This window comes from Penaeus vannamei, chromosome 12, assembly GCF_042767895.1.
Source record: "Penaeus vannamei isolate JL-2024 chromosome 12, ASM4276789v1, whole genome shotgun sequence".
NCBI lineage: Eukaryota > Metazoa > Arthropoda > Malacostraca > Decapoda > Penaeidae > Penaeus > Penaeus vannamei.
Genome location: NC_091560.1, coordinates 35,929,317 through 35,941,816, shown reverse-complemented (window position 1 = coordinate 35,941,816; position 12,500 = coordinate 35,929,317). Strand labels below are relative to the sequence as shown.

Below are 12,500 nucleotides of genomic sequence, written 5' to 3'. Positions count from 1 at the left end.
GCACATTTAATGCGAATGGTCTTATGCTCTTGATATTGACCGTGGAGCCAGCCAGCAAAAAGCTTTTCGAGATGAAACAAGCAAACATGTATGCTCTCGCTCAGCTGTTCGGAGGTGGATGCGTCTCCTCATAGAAACGCCAAGACTTGGAATAATAAGAGCAAAAACTAGGATCACATTTTAGTTCAACGTAGGGCATCCAGAACTCCCGAACGAGATCATACATATTGTATCGCAACTCATCCCCATGTATAGATTTCCATAAACTCTGCACGCACATACACGCGTACATACAGTGACAAAGCGTCACTGCGGTTTTGAGTTCAGTTATTGTTCTATAATTAGGAATATAATGTAGCAAGTTTGGTTCTGGCAAAAAGAAGAAACCAACACATGGTGCAACTACGAAAAGCATTTACAAAGGACTCGGCGATTTTGTAGATTATCATTTGATTTGCCTGCTGTACATAGATGTTTAGAAGAAATATTTAGCAATTTTATATTTCAAGAAATGTGAGAGCCATAATTGATACTTTTATTAAGAGATGAGGGAGGGGAAAATACCGCCTGCTTCCATAGGTGTTGCCATTTCGATAAAGAGGATTTCAGGAATTAGTCAACGATAACTAATGTCTTCTCACTTACAGCTGCCACCGCTGGCTAGCCTAGTGCGAAAAAGGGAGCAGCACTGCATAAGCCTCCTCTGCCAGTTCATAGCCTCTCTATCATTGAGACTCCTTGCAGTGACTCCTCGTGGCCTCCAATGGAAACTGGGTACCTTGTGATTCCAGGCTAAACTGAGGGGGATCTCGGAGCAGCAGGAGGCCCCAGAGTTTCAGGGTCATGGCCCACCGGCGTGTGAACACGCCCTGGCCCTGTACCAATTCCTGCCCCTAGGCCCCCTGGGATAAATGGAAGGCTCAGGGGAGGTGGGCCTTGCCAGTCCTCCTCCCCCCAGATAAATAACCATTGGCAGTGTTAAATATATATGGTAATGCTGGGAAGAGGGGAACTGCTCCTCCCACCCAGCAAGAGAGGCGGGCTGTGGATCCCGCTGGAGGGGCAACTTCCGGGACGCAGGACGGGAGCGAGAACTACTCGTCCCGCCTGTGTTCTGGTAGATGCCAGCCAGGAGTGAAGCTGACAGGGGAAAGCCTTCGGGAGCCCCGTAGGTGGATGATGGGTTCCACAGCCTGCCGTCCCCTTTTATGTGGAGCAGTGTCGGCAGGGTGGCAGAGGTAGCATCCACCCGGAGCGACTCCCCGAGGCTAAACCTCAGGCGGGGAGTCAGGGTGGGGGCTTGGAACATCCATTCTTTGCATCAGGATGATCGGTTGCCTCTGTTGTCGAGAGAACTGGGGAAGCTGAGAGTGGATCAGAGGTGAGAAAACCTGGCAATGGAACGATCAGTGTAGGTGGCTACACCTACAACTGATCAGGCCGCAGCGACGGTCACCACCTCCAGGGAGTAGCTATGGCCATCTCCAGCAGACTCCAGCCCTCGGCAGTAGAGGTTACTCCAGTCTATGAGCGTATAATGGTATTGAGACTGAAGCTGTCTTTTGGCTTTATGTTTCTTATTGCTGTGTATGCTCCTACTGATGTTTGTAAACTTTATGTGAAAGAGATGTTCTACACCAAACTAGTGTCTGTGTCAGGTGCCTCCGGCGAGATATTTGTGTTGTCCTGGGTGACTTCAATACGGTATTAGGCTGTGATCGAGCTAGCTGTGAGATGTCTGTTGGTCCCCATAGTATGGGAGCTGATACCGGCAGCGAGAATAGCCTCCTTTTCCGGGACTTTGCTAGGTCCCAGAAATTGAGGATTTCTGGCTCCTGGTACCAGCGCCCAGACTCACATCGCTGGACATAGCACAGCGATGCGGGTAATGCAGCCAAGGAGATCGACCACATACTTGTTAGCACTCGTTGGAGGATCCTCCAGAATTGTAGGGTGTATGGGAGTGCCGAGTTCTGTGGTACTGACCATAGATAGGTTGTGGCTATCCTCCGGGTCTATTTCAAAATGCCCTAGCGGACCAATGATCACCCCAGGATGTTTCACTTGGGCAGGCTGAGGGAGGGGGAATGTGCCCAGGGGTTTGCTGAGGCAGTCAGTCTCTGGTTGTTTCAAAGTGCTCGAAAATCTGATGGACCCTGTACTTCTCTGGGACACCTTCAAGCGTGAAACACTTGAAGCTCAAGAGTCGATTGGTGAACGCCCGAGAGCAGGGCGAAATTTCACCTCACAGGAGACACTGGATGCCACAGATGCTTGTTCTGCAGCTCATCTGGCAGGGGATCGAGATTTGCACCATTCCCAGGTGCGCAGAACTCGGCCTTTGTTAAGAAGGGACAAGGAACAGTTTATTAGGAATCTTGCTGAGGAAGGCCATTTCTTAATAAATAACCTTCGTCCTGCATACCAAGCCCTGAGAAAGCTGAACTCCAAGCCCACTTCACAGGTGACAGCAGTTCGCTCAGTAGGTGGTCAGATCATCTCAGATCCTGTTGCAGTGCAGGAACGTTGGGTATTTTGTGCAGTTGTACCAGGTTGACCCACCAACAGTTATCTTGGATGCAGGTAGTGCCGAGATTCCGTTGCTGGACCCACCCATCGATGAGGATGCCCCCTCCCTAATCGAAGTTAGGGGGGCAATCTCCAAGCTGAAGAGTGGTGAAGCAGCTGGTATATGGTATATGTGGCATCCCAGCTGAACTATTAGAGGCTGGTGGTGATCCTCTGGTGCGGGGCTTGCATGTCCTGGCTGCCATCTGGCGGTCTGGTACCGTTCCTGACCTGTTGAGGGGTGTGGTCATTCCTCTCTGGAAGGGGAAGGGGGACCGATGGGACTGCATCAACCACCGAGGCATCACACTGCTCAGTATACCAGGCAAGGTTCTTGCCCACATCCTTCTGAGACGTATCAGAGATCACCTAATGTGTCGGTTCTTTTGAATTACTTAAGTATTGGTAATTCGCCTTTTCCTTTTCATTATCCAGATACCTTTTAAAAAGAAAGGGGTATAAAAGTATATATTTTTTTATATGCCATATATATTTATAAACAAACGAATAAATAAAATTACAAATAATATAGTCCGCAGGATGTTTTACAATTATACTGATGCGAGACTTGTTCTTAGGAGGGGGCGTGTCACGGACGACTATCAAGGCCGTGCGCCGATTAATACTGTCCAGCCTTTCTTGATAATTTTTTTTACAAACATGAAAAAGGCTGTGAAAGAAAATAAAAAATTGATTCAATAAATATGTATAGGAAAAGTTTCCTATGCAAGAATAAGCTAATAAGTATACAAAAGGGCGGTCACTTACGAGATGATGTTTCACAGTGCTCCCATGAGCAAGTGTTATGGTGGAGTGAACGATTACCCCCCCAGGTGGCTATGTAGTGGGGAACCACCGCGCATGCGCAATGCGTAAGGGATGGTACTTACAAACGCAACTAAATACAAGTTCAAATAAGGTTTATTTTCCATTAAATTTAATGTATAATTAATACATAATTAATGCAATTCCTAAAAATCTAAGAATTTAAGCCACATTGTATTTTGTTAATGACATTACAAGCAACGACTTAACATGTCTGCACCAATATTTTCTTTGCCTTTTATATACTCAATCCTAAAGGAGAAGAACTGTAGTGATAAGGCCCATCTCATCAGCCTTCCATTTAAGTTCTTCATATTTCTAAGATAAGTCAGAGGCTGCTGATCTGTTTGAATTACAAATTCTTTACCAAATATGTACCTTTTGAATTTTTCTACAGCCTATACTATTGCCAGGCACTCCTTTTCTATTGTGGCATAGTTTCTCTCCCGATCCAGGAGCTTCCTACTTGCAAATGCAATCGGCATTTTGGTGCCATTAATGTCTTGCAACAGAACAGCGCCCAGACCACAATCAGAAGCGTCTGTTCGTAAGAAAAATGATTTTGAAAAGTCAGGGAAACGTAAGATAGGCTTACATGTTAGTTTTGACTTTAGTTCATGAAAACTAGCAATCTGGGAATCATTCCACTTGAGTTTATTACAGCTATTCTTCTTCAATAAACTGTTCATGGGATTTGCAATAGCAGCAAAATTTGGAATGTACCTCTAAAAGATCTTGGTTTTTATCATCTAGGGGTTCAATAAAATTGTCTCCTAGTAACACACCAAGATACTTTATCTTCGAAAACCCGAAGTAGCACTTATTTAGACCAGCTGTTAATCCGTGCAAACGTAACTTTATAAGTTCTCTTAGATTTACTAGATGATCAGGCCAGGTAGTACTATGCACAACAACATTATCAAAATAACAATCAGTATTCGCAAGTCCTTCAATAACTTTCCTCATTAATCTGATAAAAGTTGCGCATGCAGTTTTCAAGCCAAATGGCATCATTTTGAATTGCATTAATCCTTTATTAGTAGCAAAAGCTGTATATATTTTAGAGTCTTTAGCCAAAGGAATTTGCCAGTATCCTTTAGTGAGGTCTAACTCAGAAAAATACCTATCATCAGTAAAATTACCGAGAGCATCTTCGGTTGTAGGCATGGGTTCACAATCAAATTCAGTGATATCATTGAGAGCTCTAAGATCATTGCAAAATCGCCAACTTTGATTTCTTAACAAGAACCACTGGAGAACAATAAGGGGAAACAGATGGTTCTATGATTTTTAAATCAAGCATTCGTTCCACTTCCTTATTAAACACATCGACAAGATTATGAGGAATGGGATACAGCTTACTACAGACTGGTATCTTACTTTCCAGCTTAATTACATGTTCCACTGTGTTGGTAAATCCAGGTTTGTTTGAAAATACATCTGGAAACTCAGATATTAAACTTTTCACATCATTTATCTGGCTATCACTTAGTTCACGACCAATATTCAAATTACAGCAAGTATTATCAACAGTACATGAATCATTAGCCTCCTCTTCCACAATGCATACTTGTGAGACTTCACATTTTTCATCTGAAAGAAGACCACGACGAAAGTATTTCTTTAGCATATTGATATGGAATAATTTGATTTTCCCTCCAACTCTGATATAGTAATCAACACCATTATCTTTGCAGTTAGTCACACAATATGGTCCACGCCATTGCATTATCAACTTGTTATTGGAGGAAGGGAGGAGAATAAGTACTTCATCATCAACTTTCAATTTACGGATTTTAGATTTTAAGTCATAATAAGCTTTATAGTTTTTACTACTAATTTCTGCCTGAGAAGTAGCTAGTTTTGCCGTCTCTTCTAGGCGTGATCTCAAATCTAAAACATATTGATATGTCGTTTTAATATCATTATCTATTGTGTCATTGGTCCAAAGTTCATGCAATATAGTTAAGGAACCTCTAACTTGTCGCCCATAGAGAAGCTCGAAAGGTGAAAACTTGAGAGAGTCGTTCGGAATCTCTCTATATGCAAACAGAACAGCTGGGATATATCTGTCCCAATCTTGTGGAAAATCACTACACAACTTTTTAAGCATTGACTTAAGCACACCATTTAAACGTTCTACAGCACACGTTCTATAACACCGTTACAGCAAGCATGATAAGGTGTAGTATATAAAGCTTTCACTGATAATAACTGATGAATCTCACTCATAAGATCTGATCTACATTGTTGGCTTCTGTCTAAAAGCATTTCTTTGGGAAATCCTCACCCTCGAAAAGATCTCAACTAGGCTTTCAGCAATTGTGAAGGTGTCGATGTATTTCAAGGGAATCTCCTCGCGTTGCATAATCAATCAGTGTGAGAATGTATTTGTATCCCCTCTATGAAGTAGGTGTTATGGGACCTACGAGGTCAATTGCAACACGTGAAAATGGTTCTGAAATTACTGGAATGTATTTTATAGGAACTCTCTTAGTGCTTCCTTTGGCTGAGGTCTTCTGACAGATATGGCAGGATTTACAGTATCTTTTAATCTGAGCTCCAGCTCCTGGCCAGAAAAAAACTTTTAAAAATATCTTATAACTTGTTTTCCTGTGAGAAAAGTGACCTGCAGTAAGTGCATCATGAGCTATGTTGAGTACTTTAACCCTATATTTCTCTGGTATTATAAGTTGTTTTTACCCACCTCGTGGACAAGTTTACTTTCTACGCAAATTCTAAAGATTAATCCATTTATCAACTCGTACTTTACCGTGCGAGACTTAACTCTCTCAGTTTTACCAGTGATAACTTTTCCCTGATATTGTTTAAAGTAGGACAGGTCTTTTGAGCCTCATTAAGATCATTCTTATTAACATCAAAATCAGTTAAACTTGGGCAAGATATTGGCTTTGCTCCTTTATCACCTTTTACTGAAGCACGCGTCTGAATAGCCATGGACATTGCTGTCGATTCAGTAACTTTTCCCTCTGAACAAGGAAACTCAGTCTTACATACCTCACAATCAAGTGGACAAGACAGATCAGATTTAATTTCGGAATGAACCGACGTAGGATGTTCATCTGTAATAGCGGCGGATACCCTAGAACCTTCGTCCTCACAAGGGAGCTTCACACCTGGCATTAATCCCATCAGAACATCTGCGAACTTTACAGGGGCAGCCTGTAAAGAATTTGCACTTAATAAAGCATCTCACTTGAGGGAACATCTTACATATGTCCAAATATTCGTAAACTTTGATGAGCATTACTTCCACAGGTTTATTGAAAACATATCCTTTATTATCAATGATACAAGTTTTAGGTTTGAACTCGGACTCGAAAACAAAATTTACTTTAGCTTCATTATTAGTCTTACACTTGAAATTCCTTGGGTTATCTGGGCAATTGGGTCTAATGTGTCCTGGCTTACCACAACCATGACATGAATATTCTACATGATCTTTAGGTGTAGCAATAACTTTTGGAGGCTGAGAAAATCCGACTGATTTCACGCGGTAATTATGTGCACTACGGTATCTGTCTGCAGATTCAGCCATCTCCAGGGAATTGCTGAATTGACGTTCTTTAAGGAAAACTCTAAGGTCTGAATTACAATTACTCAGCAACTGTTCTCGAATAAGGAAGTCAAAAATAGAATCATAATCTTTCTTCACTTCACTGACAGAAAGCCATCTATCCAAATACTGCTCCATTCTTACGACCAGTTGAACGAAAGATTCCTTTCCTTTACACTTGCTTTCTCGGAATTTACGCCTGTACATATCAGCATCGACGGAATATGCCCATAGCAAAGCCTCTTTATGTTTACAGTAATTTTTAACAGTTTCGTCAGGCAAAGATACGTACGTCTTAAGTGCGTGACCTCTCAATAACGACCCTAAGTGGATATGATAATCGCATTCTTGCCAATTATGCAAATCTGCTAATCTTTCAAACCGTTGCAAGTATGAATCGATATCATCCTGCCCGTCACAAAACATCGGCAAGTGTAAACCCTCGTATAGCGGAGCAGAAACACCACTAGCATTGTTTGTTTCGTTTAAATCAACGCGTAGTTGAGCAATAGCAAGTTCATGTACTCTTTGCTTTTCAGCATCTGCTAACTCCATCTCCAATTTCTTAGCTTCGCGTTCGGCAGCCCGCTCTTCCCTTTAGCTTTTTCAGCCGCGGATTTCATTTCCTGTTCAATGAGTCTTTGTACAGATTCAGGACTCATGCCGAGCGCCTGAGCCTCTCTCATTATATCCACAATATTACTCATCATGGAAATTCACACTAATATATATATATATATATATATATATATATATATATATATATATATATATATATATAAGATACATTAATAAATTATGAAAATACGAATATACATTAATTCGGTCATGTGATACAAACAGCTATTTAATTACTAAAAGCTGATCACAAAAGTTACACAAATCTAGGATTTATATTATGTAAGAGTGACAATTACGCATAAGATCCTCGTAACGTGAAAATAATATGAAGCGAAAGACAGCTTCGGGCTATTCAGAAATGCAGGACATCCAGCGAAAACTACACCTGCCTCGTTCATTAACGAGGAGAAACACTGTCGCTACAATTACTGAATGTAACAACCACAGCCACCTCACCTATATCTCCCTTACGCGTATGTTTGGCGTTTACATGGACTCACCATCCTCATTCGGAATGATGCCTCAGGAAAACTAATGTTGGAAACACTCCTAAAAATATATGGCATGTTAATAGAAAATCATAGATGTTAATTATCTTCACACTTCCGCACTTTCTTGAAAGAAAGTATACCGAATAATGAAAAGCCGTTCCGTAATTACCAATCCTACTCACTGCGCCAATGTCGGTTCTTTTGATTTAGTTAAGTATTGGTAATTCACCTTTACCTTTTCATTATCCAGATACCTTTTAAAAGAAAGTGGTATAAAAAGATATATTTTTTTTATATGCCAAATATATTGATAAACAAACGAATAAATAAAATTACAAATAGTATAGTCCGTAGGATGTTTTACAATTATACTGATGCGAGACTTGTTCTTAGGAGGGGGCGTGTCACGGACGACTATCAAGGCCGTGGGCTGATTGATACTGTCCAGCCTTTCTTGATATTTTTTTTTACAAACATTAAAAAGGCTGTGAAAGAAAATAAGAAGTTGATTTAATAAATATGTATAGGAAAAGTTTCCTATACAAGAATAAGCTAATAAGTATACAAAAGGGCGGTCACTTACGAGATGATGTTTCACAGTGCTCCCATGAGCAAGTGTTATGGTGGAGTAAACGATTACCCCCCCCCCCCCAGGTGGCTATGTAGTGGGGAACCACCGCGCATGCGCATGCGTAAGGGATGGTACTTACAAACGCAACTAAATACAAGTTCAAATAAGGTTCAATTTCCTTTAAATTAAATGTATAATGAATACATTATAATTAATACAATTCCTTGACATACTGAGGCGTCAGAGACTGGAGCAATCTGTATTTACTCCTGGTAAGCCCACAATAGACCGGAGCCTAGCGCTTCTAGTCATTATAGAGCGTCGTCGTGCGTTCAGGCGTGGGCTACTTGCAGTTTACATCGACCTCAAGAATGCATTGGATATGGTACATCGGAATCACTCTGGGAGATCTTGAGCCTGAGAGGAATTCCAACAAGGATTATTGGACTAATAGCAAGTCTGTATACTGGTAATGAAAGTGCTGTAAAGTGTGGTGGGGGCCTGTCAGGCTTTTTCCCTGTTAGTTCAGGAGTGCGGCAAAGCTGTGTCCTTGCACCAATGCTTTTCAACACTTGCATGGACTAGATAATGGGCAAAGCTACTGTTCAAAGTCATTGTGGAGCAACTCTGGACTTTGCTGATGATGTTGCTATTCTATTTGAGTCTTTGGAAACCCTAGTGGCGGCTCTCGATGCATTTAGCAATGAAGCGAAGCCCTTGGGTCTAGAGGTCTCCTGGACCAAGACCATGATCCAGGACTTTGGGGACATATTAGGAGAACCTGTTCAGTAGTGTAGTGTAGTTCATAACCCTGGGCTGTCAGACCATAAAGTCAGCAGACGGATTGGCCTGGCAGCAGGGTCATGAACTTTCTTGATAGAGTATTTGGAGATGCCGGTACCTGTGCAGAAGGACCAAGCTTCGTGTCTTAAAGGCCCTGATAATGCCAGTTTTGCTCTACGGTAGTGAAACCTGGACACTATCCTGCGCCTTGTAGTCTCGACTTGATGCCTTTTGTAATAGGTCCTTGCGCCGGATCATGGGGTACTGATGGCGGGAGCATGTGTCCAACCAACGGCTACACCGTGAGCCTGGCACAGGACCTATTACCTGCACAATCCGTGATCGCCAACTCAGGCTTTACGGCCACCTGGCTCGTTTCCCTCAGGATGATCCCGCCCACCAGGTTGTCTCTGTTCGAGACAGCCCTGGGTGGAGGAGGCTTGTGGATCGACCTAGGAAGTCGTGGCTTGGGCAGATCGATCAAACCTGTCGTGTGGAGCTTGAGATGGGCCGAGTCCCTGCCTGGCGACTTGCCATGAGGGATCCTCGCAGGTACAAGCGGAGGGTGGATGCGGCTATGCGCCCCGTCGGCGTTAGCTTCGCAGTGATGATGATGAACTAATGCCATGCTTTTTGCTATCATTTATATTAGGTCAGTGAAAGATTCAATGACTTTTATATATTCAAAAAATAGATAAACATTTTTTTTATTGTCTCGCCCTCTTGCTTACATCTTGTCGGTAATTCTGCTCAATAATTTAGTAATAAAAGTACATCTTGCATGTTTATGCATGATGCTTGCGACACTGACGGGCAATTGACACGGTCCTCGCTTCCCCTCCATTCCACAATTCGAATATTAATTGTGAGATACCGTAAACCTGTTGTAAAGGATTATATATCAGTTGTGATGTTTGTTATACAGTGGGTTATGGTTGTGTAAATGAATTCAACAAAATCTGAGTTGACTGATATGATGTGACCTCAACACAGTGAACAAACTCCCTTCTTAAAAAGAATTATAAAATGCTCTAAAATGTATAAATGAATAGATAGGCATATATTGTTGAACAGATTTATGGACGAAAACATTATATTTTAATGTTCAATGTAAGTTTCATGCTTGTGAGCTTAGAATACATTCTCTTTTCTATCCTACCAAATCCAAATAAATAGTTGTTCTTATTAATTGATATCCATATAAATAATTATACCGTTTAAAAGTCGAGAGAGAAGCGTAGCCACTGTCGTCCTTACAGTCTAAACTGCGTTTGATTAGAGGAAATTAATCTATTTTTTCAGAGGAAATTAATCTATTTTTTCAGCTTTATACAACAAGTTGCCTGCCTTGTGTGTAATAATTTGTAAATTACATGATTAAATTTATTTTCCAGGAGCCGTTTTCTCCAATCGAGTTGCGTGATGAAGGACCTCCTCCTCCTGAGTCTTCTGAAGGACCTCCTCTTCGTAAGATTGTCTCCGCGCACACATACACATATTCACATATGCGTATATGGTTACACACATGCACGCATACATACGTACATACGCACAAACACAAACATACATACATATGCACAAAGCTACAGATACAAGCATAGGCACAAATATACATGCAAAAACGCACGCACACACGTTGCCATGATGATAATTGCTATATTTGTTGTGGTTATTAATGTCAATATCGTGATCTTTTTTTTTCTTTTTTCATTACTAAATACGAAATACAATGGTTGGAAATATAAGGTTCTGTTGAGAAATGAGAAATTGTCAGTATTGCAGCGTTCATTTTCACACCATGCTCTCTTCATTCACACACACCACCCAGCACAACACACAACACCCAAACACACACTATAATTCATACTCAAAATTAGCACAATTTCATCCTCCCCTCAGCAGGCCAGCGCATCATGGGAGGTCGTGAGGCAACTCCATTCACGCGCAAGTACCAGGCTTTTCTGAGAGCAAAAAATCATTTCTGTGGGGCTGCTATCATCAGTGACCAGTTTGTCTTGACAGCTGCCCACTGCGTAGCGTGAGTGATGATAGTGAAGATGTTGACGATAATGATAATATTACCATGGTAATGCATATAATGGTTATGATAAAAAATAATGTAAATAATATTCGTAATAATGATATGTATTAAAAATATCAATAATCATAAGAATGATATTGATAATAAAAGTAATAATAATATAATAACGATAATAGCAACAATATACTGTCATAGTTCAGTCCTATTTCAGCATATATTACAGCTTAAACAGTTTCGACTCTTTCTTTTTCGCCATAATAATTTGCTCTCTCCTTTCTTTTCCTTTTCTTTTTCTTTTATTTCTTAGCCGCACTGACTACACAATGGTTGTAATTATGGGCATACACGATCTAAGGAGGAAGCAAAAGTTTTCCCAGGAGATTATCGTTGTGGGGTCATTCATCCATCCTGAATATGGCAACGGATTCACGATCAGCAATGACATTGCTGTTGTGAAACTGCAGAGGAGGATACGTTATCATCGTAATATTTTTTCTGTTCATGTTTAAGGAAGTAAATGTGCTTGTTTGTGTGTGTGTTTGCATATGTGTGCATGCCTATATATTTATACACTTGTCTAAATATGTTTTCGTAAAAGTCAGTTAAATACGCTGTCATATATACATATATGCATGCATGTATATGCATATATAAAAAATATATATGTAATGCATATATAGATATATATGTAATGCATATATAGATATATATGTATCATATATATACATATATATATATACATGCATTAATGAAAAAATAAACGCTTTTCATTTCCCTTCTTAGGTAATATTTCCCCTATTAAATTGCCGACTCGGGACATAGACTTGAATACGCCTATAGTGGTCACCGGCTGGGGAAAAACTTGTAAGTAATATAAGCACTTAATAAGACACTGAATGTTTAATATATATATATATATATATATATATATATATATATATATATATATATATATATATATATATATATTTTTACTAAAATGAAGATCCTTTTATCTACACTTTGATTTCTTATCTCCCTCCA

The 12,500-nt window shown here is 40.5% G+C and overlaps 1 protein-coding gene across 4 annotated transcripts in view; it reads left to right on the top strand.

Moving 5' to 3' along the window:
* LOC113813550 (chymotrypsin-2) overlaps positions 1–12,500 on the top strand; it is a 32,283-nt gene that overhangs the window by 18,640 nt on the left and 1,143 nt on the right. For 2 of the 4 annotated variants that reach the window (XM_070128463.1, XM_070128460.1), the window contains exon 5: positions 12,261–12,341. In XM_070128463.1, coding sequence (XP_069984564.1) covers positions 12,261–12,341 — 81 coding nt within the window. Of the gene's footprint in view, positions 1–10,830; positions 10,904–11,335; positions 11,475–11,784; positions 11,961–12,260; positions 12,342–12,500 lie in introns of all 4 variants that reach the window. The other 2 variants (XM_070128462.1, XM_070128459.1) reach the window with 2 other exon arrangements.